This window comes from Corvus kubaryi, unplaced genomic scaffold (assembly GCF_017639235.1).
Source record: "Corvus kubaryi isolate FWS band 111438036 unplaced genomic scaffold, C.kubaryi_AGA036_p1.0 126, whole genome shotgun sequence".
NCBI lineage: Eukaryota > Metazoa > Chordata > Aves > Passeriformes > Corvidae > Corvus > Corvus kubaryi.
In genome coordinates this window covers 2,204,191-2,223,413 of record NW_024580661.1, presented here as the reverse complement: position 1 = coordinate 2,223,413, position 19,223 = coordinate 2,204,191, and the positions used below count along the sequence as shown (strand labels likewise).

General features: G+C 51.2%; 1 protein-coding gene across 2 annotated transcripts in view; it reads right to left on the bottom strand.

Moving 5' to 3' along the window:
- The window catches only part of PAPSS2 (3'-phosphoadenosine 5'-phosphosulfate synthase 2), a 33,714-nt gene extending 17,977 nt beyond the window's left edge, over window positions 1–15,737 (bottom strand). Inside the window, exon 1 of one of the 2 annotated variants that reach the window (XM_042021948.1) lies at window positions 15,489–15,737. In XM_042021948.1, coding sequence (XP_041877882.1) covers window positions 15,489–15,491 — 3 coding nt within the window. In that variant the 5' untranslated portion in view covers window positions 15,492–15,737. Of the gene's footprint in view, window positions 1–9,389; window positions 9,478–15,488 lie in introns of those variants that run through there. The other variant, XM_042021940.1, reaches the window with a different exon arrangement.
- Between the last annotated feature and the right edge of the window lie 3,486 nt (window positions 15,738–19,223).

Below are 19,223 nucleotides of genomic sequence, written 5' to 3'. Positions count from 1 at the left end.
GCCTGCTGTCCCTGCTGTGCCACCGCCTCCCTGCTGTGCCACTGCCACCCTGCTGTCCCTGCTGTGCCACTGCCAGCCTGCTGTCCCTGCTGTGCCACCGCCTCCCTGCTGTGCCACTGCCAGCCTGCTGTCCCTGCTGTGCCCCTGCCACCCTGCTGTCCCTGCTGTGCCACTGCCACCCTGCTGTGCCACTGCCACCCTGCTGTCCCTGCTGTGCCACTGCCACCCTGCTGTCCCCGCTGTGCCACTGCCACCCTGCTGTCCCCGCTGTGCCCCTGCCACCCTGCTGTCCCTGCTGTGCCCCTGCTCCCTGCACAGGGATGCGGAGTCTCCTTTCCCAGCGCCCGCAGGTGGGCAGGAGCAGCGCTGTGCTTTCTCTGCAGACTGAGCAGAGCAGTGACAGTGCCGTGTGTGTCCCCAGCCCCCTGCCGAGGCGGAGGCGCTGCCAGCATTCCCTGTGCCGGCCAGGATGCTGGGCTGGGATCCCTTTCTCCGCCCCGTGCTCTGAATAAACGCCAGCAGACGCAGTCTCTCCTTGGCACCCGCTGCCTGTTCCTTTTGGCATCGCCCCCGGAGCCCTGCCAGGAACGTAACACAGAGAAGCTTAAGGTTTTCTGAGCCATCCCAGTGCCCCGAAACAAGCAGCCTTTCAGCCCGCAGACAGACAGCTGGAGATGCCAAACCCCGCGAACACACGGGATTTTCAAGCTGCTGTTAAGCTGAAGTGGTGTTTTCTTAAGCCACAAGAATTTCTGAGCTCTTAGCAAGACCTTATTTGCTGATGGCAGCTCAAATATTTTCCTCTTGGCATAAATTCGCACGGCTTGGGTTGTCACAATCAAGTTTTATACAACACTGGCGCAAAAAAAAGGAGAAGAAAATCAACAAAACCAGGCTCACGTTCCAGTAACTTCACAAATCAGATGCTTATTTCTACACTGTGAGTCCAAATCAGCAGTTGGGGACTGAAATCTGCCTCTCTGAGGGCTCCCAGCTCAGGCATTTCCTTATCTCGGAATGAGATGATGTCACTACTCTCATTTCCTCGATGCAGAAAAGCCAGTGACTCATCCTGCGCTCCTACATTTTTGGGATAAACTTGCAAGGCCAGGACAGATGTTATAAAAACAATCTCCCCGTCTTCATTCCTGAAATCTGAAGAGACAGCTGCAGGGGCAACAAATATTTAACAAACAAAGCATTTCGTCAGGCACTGACAAAAATAACAATTTAAGCACGAAACCCCTCCATGGTTGCCCAGTTTTTAATATTCAGAGCAGCTCTGCTAAATGATCTCCTGCAGATGAACCCGCCTGAGCAGTTGGGCCCCTGTTCCTTTTGCAAACAATGGGTTTGCAATGTCAATTGCAGAAGAAATGCCTTGGTTTGATGCCTGCCAGGAAAACCACCCAGAACACACAGCCCTGCTTCTCTACCTTCTTCTGGAGAAAAAGATCGCGTTACAGAAATGGGAAACTGAGTGTCAGTCCCTCAGATTGCAGGGGCAAGAGGAAAAGGGGGCAAAGGTACAGATTCTGACTACACATTAACCTCAGTATCAAAAAAGGTTTCCAGGCAGGAAGTGTATCCACACGTAAATAATCCCCCCCCCCGAATATGAGATTCGGGAATTTAATCAGTGGGCTGTGGTTCTCTGTGGTACATACGGCACGGTACATGCCCCGCCTCCTGCCGCGGCAGGACAGGCACCCTATCCCTGAAAACATGCCGGGATTCCTGCTCCAAGCACCCTCCAAAGGAGAACCAGGCCAGGACACCGCCAGCTGAGCTCAACTGCGGGACACAGGCACGCACACAGGCTGCGCTGGGCAGGGACACCTCGGGAGTGCAGCCGAGCCACAGAGTCCTCCGGTCACTGACCGAGCCACGTCCCACTCCACCAACGCCATTCCTGGGACAGCTCCAAAAACTGGTTCTGCAAACTGAGCCCACCTCAGCTCTCGATGGTATGGGGGTAAGATACCCCCTCTGAACATGCCCAGGGTATCCCTCTCAGGAAAGAAATCCTCTGTCTTTAGAGCAGCTCCAGTGGTTTCATGAGCAGTGGGAGCTACAGAGGATCTGTGTTCCAAGCAGCTTCATCAGCTGTGTGAAATACATCTATTTCTGAGCCCAGGGCAGGGAACGGAGCTGGGAAGGGGCTGGAGCCCCAGGAGTGGCTGAGGGAGCTGGGAAAGGGGCTGAGCCTGGAGCAAAGGAGGCTCAGGGGGGACCTTGTGGCTCTGCACAAGTCCCTGACAGGAGGGGGCAGCCGGGGGGGTCGGGCTCTGCTGCCAGGGAACAGGGACAGGACAAGGGGAAACGGCCTCAGGCTGGGCCAGGGGAGGCTCAGCTTGGACATCAGCAGGAATTTCTGCATGGAAAGGGTGCTCAGGCCTTGGCAGGGGCTGCCCAGGGAGCTTTGGAGTGCCCATGCCTGGAGGTGTCCAAGGAAGGGCTGGAGGTGGCACTCAGTGCTCTGGGCTGGGGACAAGGTGGGCATGGGGCACAGCTTGGACTCCGTGGGCTGGGAGGGCTTTTCCAGCCTCAGGGATCCTGGGATTCTGTAAAAGAACTCATCCTCCTGTGAGGCTTCTCCTCTCCAGGACCCAGTGGCAGCCTGATGAAAGGGAAAAGCTGGACTGCAGCCCAGGCTGGTGGGGTCTCAGTGCCGTGGCCACAGGGTGCCTCTCCCTGCCTCAGGTTGGATGTCCAGCCTTGAACCTGGTGTCTTGTGCCCCATGTGCCTGACTTTGCAGTGGTCAGCAGCAGGCCACAGGATACCTCTCTCCACCTCAGCATCTTTTTCAGGGTTTTCAAACTGCAAAAGCAGCAGCAGGAAGGAACGTAGGGGAACTTGGCCAGGAGCACCACGCAGGACACGGTTAAATGGGGGAATTTTGCCTGGCGGGCCAAAAGTTCACTTGGCTGGAAAAAATCATTACAATGAATTCATGGAAGGAAAGTTCATGGGGGACTATCAGGAGGAAAGGCACAGCCTCTGGTATCTCAGCTCGTAAATCAGTGGAAAGGGGGACAATGCACTGATGTCCCAGCCATAAACTCTTTCCTGGCTCCCACTCTCGGCTGCTGCTGGAAACGACAGATGGGGCCAAAGAGACGTTCCTCTCACTCAGCACCTCCTCAGTGCCCTGGGAATTTCTGCTGGATGAAGACAGGGCCGTTTTCACTGCTGTACCGCTGACTGTGCCACCCTACAAAACCAGCTGCAGGAGGCAAGGCCAAGTTGAGGACTAAAGGAGGATGAAATTTTCCTGCCCCATCTCCCTGTGCATCTGAGCCCCACAAGCTGCAAGATGGGCTTTTAATGTGTGAGTGCACCCAGGGTTACCTAGAGCCTGGCCCAAGTCAGCACCGAGGATGTCGTACTCTTCCTGAACGAGTGCCTGCTCAGCATTTCCCCTCCCTCCCTAAAGCAGGCGGAGGCACAGCTCTGAGTCATTCCATGCTGCTCAAAGGCTGGTCCAAGGACAGTTCAACATTTTCCTCGGAGATTATTGTTAGTTGGCCCCTCAAAAATTCATGTAAACTCCCAGCATCTCTCAGAGGGTGGCACAGCCCCCAGTTTTACAGCCACAGAAGGGTAGTGGAGAATAAGACCAACAGCAGATGAAGACTTCAGCTCCCACAATATTTAAGACAGAAAAATGCCCCGTGTTTGAAGAGCAGCTCCCCCGGACTTCAGGCTGCACCTCTGAGAGCTTGACACTCCTCACATCCATCCCCAGGGGCTCAGATCAGCTTTCCAGAGATGCAGTGAGCTGCCCCAGCCATGGCTGGTGGGGCACTCATCATGCCCAGGGGCAGGTGCCCAGCTCAGACCCCCACAGCAGCCCTCTAAAAAAATACCCTCCTCTAAAATGACTTTTCCCCCCTCTTCCCATGCTCACTGGCAACACAACCTAATGATCTTCCCATCAGAAGGGCTGGGCCTGCCTGAAAAATGACCTCCCGCCCAACCACACTTTTTGCACCACAATGGGAAGCTAAAAAACAGTTTGATATTGAAGAAAACATTTTGTTCTGCCAGAGAGGCTGCAAAGACCTGCAGGTCAGAAAGTCTTGGAAATGTAGGTGCAGATGGTTGTTTTCCAGCAATGCACAGAAAAAGCTCATCTCAACAACCCACAAAGTGCTGCAGCTAACAGAAAATAAAATCAAATCTGTGTAAACCAACTCCTTCCTCAAGCTCTGCTCTCCCAACACATTTTGGCACCCACTCAGCAGACAAAGCTTTTGACACATGGAGTTGTAACTGAGCCAAGCTGTGAGCAAAGGAGCAAAGACCACTCTGGGAGGGATGTGAGGCAGTGCTAGTGAGGAACTACCAGCCCCACAGGCAAATCCCGACTTCCCAGCATCCCACGGCATGACGCATACCCAGGGCTTTTTTGCATCCCTCCTTTTGTTAATGATCCACTCCGTGTACATTTTCTCTTGGAAATGATTAAGCTGTGAAACCATTAAGGAGCTATTTCTCACTCCCTTCAGCTGTGACACCCTGCTCACGATAACAGCAAATTCATAAATGGCAACCTGAATTACACAGCCTTTCTCTTAATGGATCTTTGAGAAGCAAAGTGTACGAGCAGCGTGACCAAGGTACAGGCTCAGGCATTCACACAGGCCCTGCACGCCACTTATCTTTTGGGGGCCTGTACAGCTGTAAGTTTATCTAAAACACCTTTTCATTTCTAAAGGCACCCTCCAGGATCAACATCAGCCCAGTTAAAATTAAAAAAAAAAAAAAAAAAAAGGCAAATATGCCAGTGTTTGTCTTGAAAACCCTCCAGAAAAACAAAATCTCTATGGCCTAAATCTAAGCTGCAGCTGCAGTGCACATGTCTGGGTAGTGTGGGGGCTTCAGCATCAGCTGCTGATTGACTAAAAGCTCTTGCAGGGGCTGCCCAAGGAGGGCATGGATGGAACCCTACACCTCTGGATTTTGGCACGGATTTGTAAGTGGCTGTGACTTGATCTGTGCAGAGAAACCAGAGGAGGCTGGAGTCTGTATTTATCCCGGAGTCCAGCAGCGGGACAGGAAGGAAGGCGCTGACTCAAAGCGCTTCCACTCAGAGCTGCAGGAGCTACAGGTGGGTTTCGAGGCCCTGGCCACCCCCTGGTAGCTAGCCACCCCCACACCAACCTCCTCCAGCAGCAGCAGAGCTGCTCAGCTGGTGACCCCTGGGAGACAGAGAGATCCCAAAGAGCCACTAGTCCTGTTGGGAAAGCAGAAGATGAACCTCGGAGCTCAGCTGCAGGGGTCAGGCCTGCCCTACCTGCTCTCTCCTCACAGGGAAGGGCAGTTCAGGCAGGAAATATCCATCCCAGCAGAAAAACCCTTCCCTTTCTCCGTGTGCACGGTCCTGGCAGCTGCTCTGTCCCCACACAGCCCCCTGGAACACAGCCCCCTGCTGCTCCTGCTGCCGTGGCACTGCCAGGGGACACCAGCCAAGCCCTCCTGCACTCGGGGACCGTCCCCCACAGCCCCCAACTCGCAGCTTCTGGGGCTGCACCCCACCACAATGGTTTTTTAATTCCCCAACGCCTGGAGGGCTCAAGCATGGAAAGGAGAAGGCATTCATATTTAGGAACCTGCAACTTTTCCTGGCTTTTCTTCCCTGAATTGCCCCAAATTGAACCTGCCTGCTCTTACAGGGCAGAGTGTGGTTATTAAACACTGGCCTGGCACACTGGCAGCCCAAGTGAGTGAAACAGCAACGTGGGGGCAAGAGACTGGAAAGGGAACTTTCTAAATAATAGCAAAAGGCTTCAGAAAACTGGGAGAAAAGGGGAGAGAGTTATAATTAACACAGCAACAAAAGTTAATCACCTTACCTTTCCATGGTCTTCAAAGAAAAGAGAGATAAAGCAAACAAAGCAATAGAAAATAAACCAAGAAATCCCAAGCATGTGATGAGCAGCTGGAAAACAATCACCTTTGGATGTCACGGTGCAATGAGTTGGGCACCGTGTTCCACAAAATCAATCATGCTGTAAGAACAAGGCTTGGGACTCACTGGATCAAACACGAGTTTTATAAAACTCGCTTTCTTGAGTGACTCAGCCCAGAGCAAGCCACGCTAATTCCCTGAAATCAGGGCTCTGCTGCCCTGTCCCCTGGGCAGTGTCACTGCGATGAGCTACTCAGAACTGCTTTGAAAATAAACAGCTTTCAAGATGTTTTGCTCTTTACGTTGAAGGCAACAGTTAAGAGTGAGAGGAGATGAATGCATGGTTTGGGTGTTTTAATAAGCTTTTTCTTTCATGCTGCTTTGCAATTAAATTGATGGAGATGTACATATGTTCCTGCTCTGCCTGGGATATCAGTCCATCTGAACTCTGCCCTGCAGCTCCGGTTTTTTTTCAACATGAGAGTAGTTTTTAGGCAAAGAAATTAAGCCTCTTTCCTCAGGGTTGATGCCTGATCTTGTGGGTTTGTTGCTCCTGTTTAAATAAACTTAAATAAGCCCACATCATTTGCACGCAAGCCCTACACAAACACAAGTGAGCCAGCAGAAGTTCCAGCTCTGTGACGGAGCTGGGCTGCGGAGGCACATCCCGCTGCAAGCCGGGGGTGCCACACCAGTCTGATTCCTGGAGATGCTGCTGCGAGGCCAGGCAGGGGACAAAGCTGAAACACTTCCCCTGAGAAAGGCAGTTTCAGCACTCGGCTCTCATTCTCCCTAAGCACCTGCAAGGGCACCCAAAGAGAAGCCCCACTCGCCGGGGGCAGGACTCCCAGCGCCTCCATCCCATGGGATGCGCTGAGCTGCACTTTCCGCGCAGCCCCGGGGACACAAAGCCACGCAGGCAGTCGCCCTGCCAGGGCAGGGCCGTGCCCGTGGCTCTGGGCTCTGTGGCAGGCTGCCCTGGAGCACACTGCACCATCTGTGTCCTCCTGCCCGTCCGGGAAACGCCGCTCGGCGGGCAGAGGCAGCGAGCGGCGGAAATACCGGCGGCGGGGCCGCAGGTGTGGGGAGAACGAGCTGCTCTCTCGACAGAGCTCAAAGAACCCCTCAGCCCTGAAAGCCACGCTGTGCAAGAGCCCACACAATAAACAAGGGCAGGCCCACAGCTCCACCTCGCTCACTGCAACCCCTTCATGCTGTGCTTGCTCCTGAGAGCAGGGTTTGCCACTGAGGCACACAGGAGGGCTGTGTGAGGAACATTAAAGGCTTTAAGGTCATCATTACAGACCGTTCTTCTCCCTGAAAAGTCAGTCCCGAAACTGGCCAGAAATGAATGCTTTCTGTCAGTGAGGGCTGGGAACAGAAGGACACTGCCTGGCACGTAGAGGAAGGACTTCATAACTCTTGCAGTGTCATGAGCAGAAATGAAGAGAGCACAGAGCATTTCCACATTAACCAGCCAAAGAGAGATTCCTGCACACCACGACTCTGGTCTTCCTTCACACAAGGCAGAATTAAGGTGTCATGTTCATTTTTAAGGACATCACGTGTAGAGCAAAAAAAAAAAAAAAAAAGCCATTAAGTTTTCTTCTTTGTACTTTGCCATAAGCTTCAAGAAATAAATGGATGTGCAATTAAAGCATCCTCAAACTGGCCTCAAACTCCAGAGAGCACTCAGGCTGAATTTAGGATTTAAATCCTGGGCTTCTAGATATTCAGTTTCCAAAATGAGGAGCACTGTCAAATAACACAGTGGTCCATCTCACAACAGCTGGCACTGCTGTGCCTTTCCAAAACTGACAGCTGACCAGCATCACCTGCGAAACGCAGCTCTGACATCCCCTCAGCCAGTGAATTAAGCTGGTAACACCGAGCCTCTCAAAACCACGTCTGTGGGACAAAGATTAACACACCACCCACATGACGAAACTGTGGTAAGACTGAGGTTTTATTAGCAACAAGGATTTTTAGGAGTAATAAGGATTCGTGTTACTGGGAGAACAAAGAATGGGGATTAAGAAGGGGGCAACAGAAGGATGATCCTACTGCTGTATCAATAGGGATCTCAATAGGATAAATTACTGTGTCTTCATTTTAAGATTGAACACCTTTGGCTGTTGCAGCTGCAAAAGGTGTCACAAAAAATCGTCTGTGTGCACAAAAAAAAAAAAGGTCAAAGGACCCTGAACAAAGTGAAATTCCTTATCCCGTGCCTTTGACATAAACTGGAGATGGTTGAAACCAGGAAGGTGCTGAGGGTTGCAGTCGGGAGAGAGAACTTCCTTTGCACTCTGTGCAACCACATCTTTCTGACAACGGACAGGAAGATCACAAATGGGACATCACCATTTCACCATCACTCCCCAAACCTCTTGTAATTGGCGAAATCACGCCTTTTCTCACTCCATCAGATACCTGGCAGATAAGCACACAAAAATCCGCCTACAGCTGTCAAGCTGATAGCATCTGTTTTGACAGCCACGGCACAAAGGTCAGCCACAAACTTGCTTATAAAGGTCATTTTTCCAGCCCAGGGTGGAGGCAAAGGAGAGGGATTATTCTGGAAGTCCAGTAATACCTCTCTCCTGTCACAGCAATGAACAGAACTCCCATACACAGCTCACGGCTCGCACCTCCCCTGCCTGAAATAATCCCTAAACCACAGGTTTTTGCGTTTCCAAGAACACCCTGCCTCACAAGCGCGCTTTGTTCCGCGTGGTTTTGAGTGCATTCCTCCCCGGACAGATTACCACTGTGTCCAAAATGCATCAAATCCATCGGAAAAGTTTATGGCAAACTAAAAAAGAAATCAAACCAACCAGCAAAAAGCAGCCCTAAAGACCTGCGTCAAGATTTCTTCTGGTTCTGATTTAAAACCTGGAAAACGTACGCGCAGCCAGAGGGACCCAGAGCTCCCATCCCAGATCCCGGGAGTGAGGGAGGGCGGCTGGCAAGCGGAAAGCGATGTCTGGCTGCGGCCGGGATTTGCAATTTTAATTTCTAACTGAACTGTGTCCTGGCTATGGTTACTTCTCCTTGCTGTGTGTGTTCTAAAGCGCTGGCTGCGCAGCGATGCTGAGAGCCTGACGGAGGTGGTGACCCGGCTCACCAACTCCTTCTCCGGGTGCCGCCGGGACAGAGGACCCCCAGAAAGCCACGAGCGAGGCAGGCGCTGCCCCGACCTCCGGCCCCGCTGATCTGGAGGGGATCAGCGGGGACCGAAGTCGGCACAGGGGGACAGGTGCGGGCTGCGGCCGAATGCCCGCGGAGGATGCGCGGAGCGCCCGGCCAGCGCGTCCATCCCCGTCGCCCCGAGTGATGGATGGGCTGGCGAGCTCCGAGCGCGCCCCTCCAGAACGCCCCGCTGCCGCGGATCCCGGCGCCGGGCAGAGTGCCGGGGACTCGGAGAGGGATCCGCGGGGACCGCCCGCCCCCCGCGCCCCGGCGCGTCCCTACCGTGTGCTCGCGGCTCGCCATGGTGCTGCGGCGGCGGGCCCGGCGGGCCGGGGCTATAAGGGCTGCGGGACACGTAGCGCGGCCCTGGGCCGGCCCCTCTCGCCCTGCGCCCGCCCCCGCCGCCGCCTCCTCCGGCCCGGCCCCCGGGGGAACCGGGCAGGGCGCTCCGGGCCGGGGGCGCGGCCCCCAGCCCCGAAGGAGCGGGCAGCGCGGGCACGTCGCGCCCCGGCAGAGCCGACCGCAGGAAAGTGCCCCAAAATGAAGCGCTTGGGGCTTCTCCTGCCGCGGCCGGGCTCCAGGAGAGGGAGGAGGAAGAGCAGCCCACACAACACCACTGGGCGAAGAAGCACCTCCAGAGGACGATGAGGATGATGATGATAAAAATGATGTTTAAAACCAAGCAATGCTGGAGGCTGATCCCTGAGGGTTTGGCCAAAATACCAAAAAAGTTGAAAAGAAACACAGAGGAGCCTCCCGGCAAACAAAGCACAGCAGATGAGGGGAAGAGAAACCCCGTGACTGACAGCTTTGCCCCAAATCCTCAGTTTTCCATTGCTGGAAAAGCTCGGATCCCAGAACGCTGCTGAAACAGAGGAAATGACAGGCAATGTCCTGGTGGAGGGAAGCCCCCGTACAACCTTGGGATGGCCCGTGAGCCAGGGACGGAGGAAGGGCGATCCTGGTGGGTGGGTAATTTTACACCCGAGGGCGTGTGGTCCCATCCGGCATGGCACTCATCCTCCTGGCCCACTGCCTCCTGCTCTATCCCCATCCACCCATGGATCCATCCCACGGCTACAAGGATGGCTGTGCCAACCCTGCTGCCTCTCCTCTAGGAGGAGATACCTCACTTCTCATCGTGCCCAGAAGAGCAAGTGCTCCCTCCAGGTCCAACACGCTGAGCCTACTGTGGGCAGCTTCTGGGACCTGCTCAGCACATGATCACCAGCAGTGCATAAGAATACTCCTGTTTAATCTCTGCCCTTCACTCCAGCACGGTGTAAAATCATTGATACCCTGAGGAAAGCCCCTCGATGGAAAAGGAAAAAGGTGTTTGGACTTTGCAAAGCTCCCCAAGGTTCATTCTCCTGGTGAACTGTTAAAACAGAAAATGGGAAACCCCAAGAGAGCAGCGAAAGATAAATGGGGCTCCTCAAATGAAGTCCTGCTAAAGGAAGAACAGGGCCCACTGTGGGAAAACAAGGAGGTGAAGGAATGGGGCTGGAAGGAGGCAACAGCACCTGCTCAACCAACTCCTGAAGCCAGGCAGCTATTAGAGTGTGATCAGCTATCAGCTGAACTAATCCCCAGTGTAATTCCAGTTAAACCCATGGCATTACACTCGGGATTAACTCAGCTAAATAATGCCAGGGTCTCCTTTTAGCATCACTCATTCCGTGCTTTTTTTCATATTGTTTTCCTCAATTAAGAGCAGATTAAATTTCTGCCACAGAAACAACCTGGCAAGGTTGGAAGAACAGGGAAAGAAGCCTGAACACCATATCCACTGGAAAAGTCCATCCTGGTACATTCAAATTCCCATCTTTACACCCTTTCCATGTTACCCTGCCTTTTTGTACCTTCAGTAAAGAAGAAGGGTGGAAAAAGTGCCCAGGAGACCAAGGCAAGCAGGGAAACACATTTACTGAAGAACGAGGAGCAGCACGAAGGGGTTTGTGAAGAAGAAAAGGCACAAAGAGGGGCTTCTGTAACAACAGACCACTCTGAACCATCCTGGCCTGACACAACCAGTCCTAGAGGGGGCATTTTTGAAGGAAAACAACTTTTTTTCATTAAAAGTGAGCTGTGGAAAGGAAAGGGGGAAGACAGAAAACTAGTGTTACAATATAACAGAAAAATCAGCATCCAGAGCATGTAACACCTCCATGTTTCCCCTAGATACCTATCAGTGAGGCAGAAATGAGTCAACATTATCTCCATTTGTTGCATCATTCCTCACTTCTAACTTCATCAAAGTTATTTCCCTTCTAGGAATTAAACTGACTGCTCAAAACCTGCCTGAGAATTTGAGCAAATAATATTTGGTGTATAAGAGATCCAAGGGTTTTCCACCTATTTTTCCCAAGCACAATGCAAAGAACAGTACTAACTTTTGTTACATTAAGCTACAATAACTAAATGTATTTGGTTATTGCCACAAGTTTTAATTTGTGTGGGGCTTTTCAAGGAAGTAACTGATGAAACAGAATCAGAAACAAAGCAAGAAAGAAAAAAATCTAGTTGCTTACCTCAAGAGACACACAAATTAGTGACACTCAATTTTCATTGAAGAGCTCCTTGGGCTATTGAACAAGAGCTTCAGCCTCATGCAGCCGGGGAAAGCAGCAGCATCCCAGCAAAGCAGGCAGGGGCTGCCCCTGGATCCCTGGCAGTGTCCAAGGCCAGGCTGGACATTGGGGCTTGGAGCAGCCTGGGATAGTGGAAGATGTCCCTGCCCATGGCAGGGGTGGCACTGGGCGGGCTTTGGGGTCCTGTTCTACTCAAACCATTCTGTGATTTGATGATTACAGGGAGTATTTTTTATTTGTGGGGATTCTCAGTCTGCTTACAGGAGACTGTTGTTCCTCTCCTTACTGGGAAGGACAAAAGGAAGTTGTGCCCCTGTGACTTGCCCTTGTGCACTTGGATTCAGCATTTTCCTGCAAAGTCTGTAACACCCTGACACCCCAATCTCAAAGAGACAATAATTCCCTAGAGAAAAAGCTCTTTTAGGAGCCCATTGTGCAACCTGTTACACTAACAGAGTAAAATCTACACATAACTCCCCCAAACAGGCCCAGCAAGCAGCTGCTTGTGAGGCATATGCTACATCCATCTTCCCCATTCCAAATCACCTTCTTAGTCAAAATTCCTATCCCAGCTTCACCCAAGGAATTACCCCAAAGCACCAACACTCAGGTCAATGCTCACAAGCTGGCTATGATGTGATAAGCTCACCACCACCTTCTGCCACTTGCAAGGGGGCAGAGGTGGAAATGAAGAGGCCACATCCTTTCAGCTCTGAGACATCAGCCCCAGTAGTGCTGCAGCCTCAGGGCACCTGCCATGGAAGGAGAGGGCTGTGCCCTGCAGTGCTCTCCCACATGGAAGGTAAAGGGGTGGGGTCACTGTCTCTGACTTTGCACAACTACGCTCTTAAACCCTCGCAGGAATTCCCTCATTCAAGGACTGCTAGGTGGAAAAGCACTCCACTACTCCCTGCACTCAAAACTACTCCACTACTGCTGCCTCTGCTCTTGTTTATTCACTTTCCTAGCACTGGGGAACCTGCAGATGAAGGTTCAGTGCTGTGCTTAGGTTTTCCAATCCATGGAGACACAGCTGTCATCTTTAGCACCATTTCTTCTCAGATTCTCTGGCTTTGTTTTTCCAAAGTGCCAGGGGAGGCTGTCACCCCAGTTAATGGAGCATCCTCCAGTCACTGGGAGTGTGACAAATTGTGCTCATCCTGTCCCCAATGCATTAGGATCAGTACCTTTGAAATCTGAATATTCCCCAGCTGAACACGGTAACACCTCTGGCATCAGCCCACAGAGATACCAGAGACACTGAACTGCCCCAACAAGCACTTCCAGCTTCTCCACCTCACCTTTCACCCTTTGCACAAAGGGGCTTGAATTCTGTGTGTAAGTCAAGGGTGGCTCTGCAGCCCTAAAGCCTCACTTTCTGTCAAATCAGAAATAAGCTATGCAAGCAAAGCACAGATTGCTGGAAGCACCAGAGATACAGGGTAGGGCATTACCTCCTGGAGTCGGCAATTAGGACTTTAATGAGAACAGGAACTGTTTCTTCCTTTCCTTTTTCTATAATTCAAACACACAGGATCATCCCCAACTTTCAGAGAGCTGTTTGAGGCAACAAGAGCTCCAGAAGTGACAAGCAAGCAGCCACTGAAGCCTCCAGCACTGGCAACACCCGCTGCTGTTGGGGACTGCCACAGCCAGCCAGAAACCAAGTTCAAAACCAGTTTGCCAGGATTTCACAACGGGACAGAGGAGCCCAAGCCAGGAACAAGCTCTGCACCTACTTGGGTCTTCTCATAGTGCCGCAGAGCTCACTTTAAACAACCCAGAGCTGGGATTGCCAGGCCGGGTTTTTAGTGCTCCAGTGACACAACCACTCCGGCTCCCCCATCAGGATCCTGCTTTCCCACATCCCCTCCAGGCTGCACTGACAGTTCTGAAGGTTCCCAGTGCAACTTGTCCAGCCATGGGGATGGCATCCCACACAGGCAGCCCCTTTATGCAGCAAATCCCCATAATCATTATGGAAACGGCAAAAATAATTTAAAAAACCATAATCCCACAACTGCTTCTGTCATTCTCTTTTTTAGAGCGAGTACAAACGTGTCCTGTCCTCTGAGCACTGCTCAACACAGGATCTCAGGATGGGTCAGGCTGGAAAGAACCACAGTGGGCACCTGGTGCCACTCATCCCAGGGCATAGGACTGTGTGCACACAGCTCTGGAATATCCCCAGGGAGGAGACCCCACAGCCTCTCTGGACAATGTGTTCAGGAGTGGGCACTGCCCAGGGAAGAAGTTCAGGTGCAACTTCCTGGGCATCAGCTTCTGCCCACCAGATCTGTAAACTAAGTTCTCACAGGGGTCCTTGGTTTTTCTCACTCACCTCTTTATTCTTATTTCTCTTTTCCCCTGTGCCTGTTTTTATAAACTTGCAGTGCCTTTGAGGTTTCCCTGCCAGCCCTGCAGAGCCCAGAGCAATCCCAGCTCCCACTTGGAGACAAGAGCTCATGCTCTCCTTCTGTTTGCACACCACGGCTGCAAGATATGAAATCTATAACATACAAAATATATATCCCTAGCAGGGCATGGACAACACTCTTCAAGGAAGGGAATATTAATTTTTACAAATATCTTTCTTTGGAAGCAAAACAAGGATTCTTATCCTTTTGTGGCATGTCATATTGCAGTAAAGATATTTATTTATTGAGTGCAATTATCTACTACAGGTCCATTGCCTTTGCCCTATGCAATTTCTTATCCCTATCACAGACTTTGACCCATATCCTTACCTTGTTCCTTTTACAATAGCAGAATAAAGATCTCAGCTCCTGAAATTTTTTCAGACTCAGTTTCCCTACAGTAAACTGGAAACCCAGGAAGTCAGATTAGAAGCCACATATGTCTTCTTCCAAAAGCAGGCTGGCAGAAAAAAAGGCCAAAGATACCAGGCTGGCTAAAACTGCCACCAGGACAGTCATGATTGAAGGAGAATCAGTTAAGGAAGAGCCCATTTAAAATCCAACCTTTTCAGGGCCAGGCAGTGTTAGAGCTGGACAAGCACAGGCAGGTAGGGCAGTCAGCTCCTATCACATTTTGAAATCTAATTTCACCCTGATCCTTTTACAAAGCAGCCAGCTGTGTGTGACAGCAGCTCCTACCTGTCGCTCCCTCCATCTCCAAACTCCAGGCACCTGTGAGCAGGAGCAGCAAGCGCTTTTTCAGCCAGCACAGGGAAAACCCCACAGTCCCCACCTGTTTTCACCTGTCTTCACTCCTGTGCAGGAACAGATTTAGGATCTGCAATACACTACTGGATTTCAGCACTTTTCCCCCTGTGCCATGTCCTAGTGGGATTTGTCACACAGATTTCCAGACAAGCTGTTGGCCGTGACAGATGTGTGCTGCCACCATCTAAGAAGATTTACTGTTCTCACAGGAAGCCACGTGAAGGGAAACTTTTTCTGGTTTGGTAAACTCAATCTCAATTTTGCTATTTTTAGAATAATCCAGAGAAGCCTTTTTACCACTCTCATAGAAAAGCGACTCTTGGGTAGAGGTGATAAGCTTTAAAAAAACTGGGTGTCATTTCCTAGTTGTGACATGTGTTGGGTGCTTTATTCAAACACTGATAGAACAGCCTGGGTTGGAAGGACCTTAAAGCCCATCCAGTGCCACCCCTGCCATGGGCAGGGACACCTCCCACTGTCCCAGCCTGCTCCAAGCTCCATCCAGCCTGGCCTTGGGCACTGCCAGGGATCCAGGGGCAGCCACAGCTGCTCTGGGCAAAGCGGCCCAATAACCACGATGGAGTTCAAAACTCCTGAAAGCTCTCCATTGCTGTACAGGATGGAAACAATTCCTCATTTCCCAGCAGAGCTGTCTGCTCCAGCTTAGGTCTCTGCTCTGTAGGCTGCGTGTGGGAGCTGAGAAGTAGGTCACATGAGCCTCTGCAATTCCTTGTCTTGCCTCATCCAGCTGGAAGCTCCAAGCACACCCCCGGATTTGGCTTTGATGCCCAACTCCATCCCCGTGCCCAAAGCTGGGTGATCAACACATGCAGCACCTCCTGGGGGAAAAGAAAAAGAAAAGAAAGAAAAGAACCTGAACCTATCAAGAACCCTTTTGAGTCACCACCTCTTTCCTGCCTGAGCAGGGACACGGAGCACAGGACAGTCAGGCCATGGCATGCTGGGAGTGGCATTTGCTCCCAATTCTGCCTGGAAAGGATGGAGATGGAGACAGGGGAGATCTGCTCCATGGCAACACTGGAGAATCCATCTCACCTGCCCTCAAACCCAGGAGAAGAAAGGCAAAGGGGGAACCTCCTGTTTATCCCCAGGGATAATCAACTGCTGTAAACCCAAACATCCTCGCTGGTGAGTTCAGGGCAGAGCCTGCATTCCCTACAGAGGAAAGATGTGCTGTTCTTGGCCACACCAAGGCCCACGAGGGCTGAAGAACAGTCTGATAATTCTGGGTTATGTGAGATGAAATCTGCACCCCACAGGCTTTCCTGCAAAGCCAAGTCCCAGCAGGACTTTGCATATGCTTCATGCTTGAGAGGGCTGGGAGCACAAGGCCCTGGGGAAGCAGGTCCTGCATAATAAAAGCAGCAGGCATGCAGGCAAATAGAGAAGTGTGGGATATAGTTAGTAGCACTCTTTATATTGCAAAAACCCACATTTGTTCTATGCAAATCCACATGCAAGGATTGACCTGTGGCACCCAGTGAGAAAGTTCTGTAGCAGAAGATGGGAACCAGAGCACAAAAACTCCATCGGGCCACAGAAAACAGCCCCTGACCAACCAAATAAAAATAAAAACCTCCCTGGCCTAATGATTAACCTTCCCAAGAGAAGAGGTGGGGAGGACTCCCTGCCAGCAGCGAGCTGTTTGTTAGGCCACATCTGCAAAACCAAGTACAATTGTGGTTGTTTAAGTTCAAAAGAACTGAAGTGGAACAAGCCAGCATACACCAGAAAGAAGCAGGTGAGGAGGAGAGACAAAGAGGGACCAACTTACCAGATCTGGCAAAGCAAAGGCTGAAATGAGATGCAAGTGGCATCTCCAGAGGGATCAGGCAGGTCAATGACTGTGCCAGGACACAGAGCAGGGAGACAAAGGGTGAGTATAACGTTACAGGCTGAAAATCAAACCCCAGAGGACTTCAAATCCCTCTTCTGGCACATAAACCAGGAACTGGAACTTAGGGGGTTGGGTTTTTTACATTGATAGGTGGGTGAGAGGCTGGACACGACCTGGCTGTGTGTGCTGGCAGCCCAGAAAGCCAACTCTGTCCTGGCTGATCCAGCACAAAGGTGGGATCATAGAGGATTAAGAGCCATCTCCCTGTGCTTCAGACAGAACTATCTGATTGTTTGAAAATATTCCCTCTACCTCAAACCCTTGTATGTTTATTCTAACAAATCAATTATTCATTTCAAACTACCATCATTAAAAAACCAGGATATTTCACATTCATAAGTATTAGGAAGAAAAGTTGTTCCAATTTTCAGAAGTACTTTTAGGCAACCAAAACCCTCAGACAGCAGCAAATAGCACTAACAGCAAGAAGGAGCAGTACATCATACACAGAGGACATCTTTGGGACGCTATTTTGTGTGGGGGAAGTGTGAAATAAAAACCTAGAAAAGTTCACAAGAATTATCATTTCACTCTTTTTCAAGTCAACCACACAGCCTCACCTTGAACAGTGTGTGCAAGTGTGGCCCAGGAAATGTATTTATAGGCACCGGGTAAAACCAAGCCAAAAATCAAAGTAGCAATGAGAAGAACAGAATAACTTCAGCACAAGGAATAAATAAGCAAGATAAGCCCCTCCCATGTGGGGAAACAGGTACAAGTAGCACAAGTGGGATGCAAAGAGGTCAAGTGTTGAACCCCTTTCCCAATAAAAGTGCTCCAAGGAATGGGATGAATTGCTGGTGTTGAGGAACATAACACTGAAAACAAGATCTGTATCACAAGAACAGCTCCAGAACACATGCCAAGCCTCACCATTTGCATATGGTAACTAACTCTGCTAATTGAGAATGTTGGAAGCTCCCACTGTTTTCAAATCACAGCTCCTGGAAACGTGGCTGAAATTCCAGTCTAGCAGGCAACTCAAATGAGAGCAGCTGGATCTTCCCAAGGCTCCAGCTGAGCTCCAGCATCCACCACATCCCACTGCCAAGCAAATCACAGAATCACAGAAGGGGCTGGGTTGGGTTGGAGGGACCTCAAAGCCCATCCAGTGCCGCCCCTGCCATGGGCAGGGACACCTCCCACTGTCCCAGGCTGCTCCAAGCCCCAATGTCCAGCCTGGCCTTGGGCACTGCCAGGGATCCAGGGGCAGCCCCAGCTGCTCTGGGCACCCTGTGCCAGGGCCTGCCCACCCTCACAGCCAACAATTCCTTCCCAATATCCCATCCATCCCTGCCCTCTGGCACTGGGAAGCCATTCCCTGTGTCCTGTCCCTCCAGCCCTTGTCAAGAGTCTCTCTCCATGTTTCCTGTAGCTCCTTCAGGCACTGCAAGGCCACAGTGAGGTCATCCCAAAGCTTCTCCTCTCCAGGCTGAACAATCCCAGCTCTCCCAGCCTTTCCTCCCAGCAGAGCTGCTCCATCCCTCTGCTCATCCTGGAGCCTCCTCTGGGCTCTCTCCAGCAGCTCCAGGCCCTCCCTGTGCTGGGCCCCAGGGCTGGGGCAGCTCTGCAGGTGGGGTCTCACCTGAGCAGGGCAGAATCCTGCCTTTGGGTTAGGAAAGCACCAGGAGAGCTGTGTAGAAGAGAAATTCCTGAAGAAAAATATATAAAGCTAAACACAAATCCACTTTCCTTAGCTCCAAAAAATCCTGTAGCCACAATCAGGAGTAGATGGGGAATGTTTGCTCTGGCCCAATGCTCAAGGCACCGTGTCCCACCGAAAGCCAAAGGGCACCAGGCTGAAGGACCTTCAGCCTGATCCCACCTGGATCCTCTTTCTGGAGTACTCCCCAGGATCACCTGGGCACCTTCTATTTCTCTAAGAGGTTCAGGATTTGTTACCACAGCCAGGGAAGCATTTGAGAGCCACAGGTCACTAATGTGGACAAGCCTGCAGAGCTTTTCTGACTCCCTTCATACTACTCCTTCCACAATAATCCCTTCCCTGTAGACAAGGGATTTGATTCTGTTAACCGAACACAGTAAGAGGAGTGCTCTAACCTTTCAGCAAAATGGCAGAAAAACAATGCTTCCTTTAAACCCTTTCTCAAAGGAATTGTAATTAAATAAATAAGTGAATCCACCACCATAAACCCCACATGCTGTTAGCCTGAACCTCCTCAGTCCTGATTTTACATATTGAAAGAAGCTGGAGAAAAAAAAATAGCTGTAAACGCAATTATCTATATATAATCTTCATTTCTCGCTTTTGGAAGCAAACAAGGGAGGGAATAAAGTCACATGGCCTTTACAGACATCTCCCTGTATCAGATCTGGAAGCAGAACCCAGCTCTGGCCTGGCATGTATTCCAGAGCCAACGAAAACCCTCTTCAAAAACATTATAAACATCAGAAACAGAGC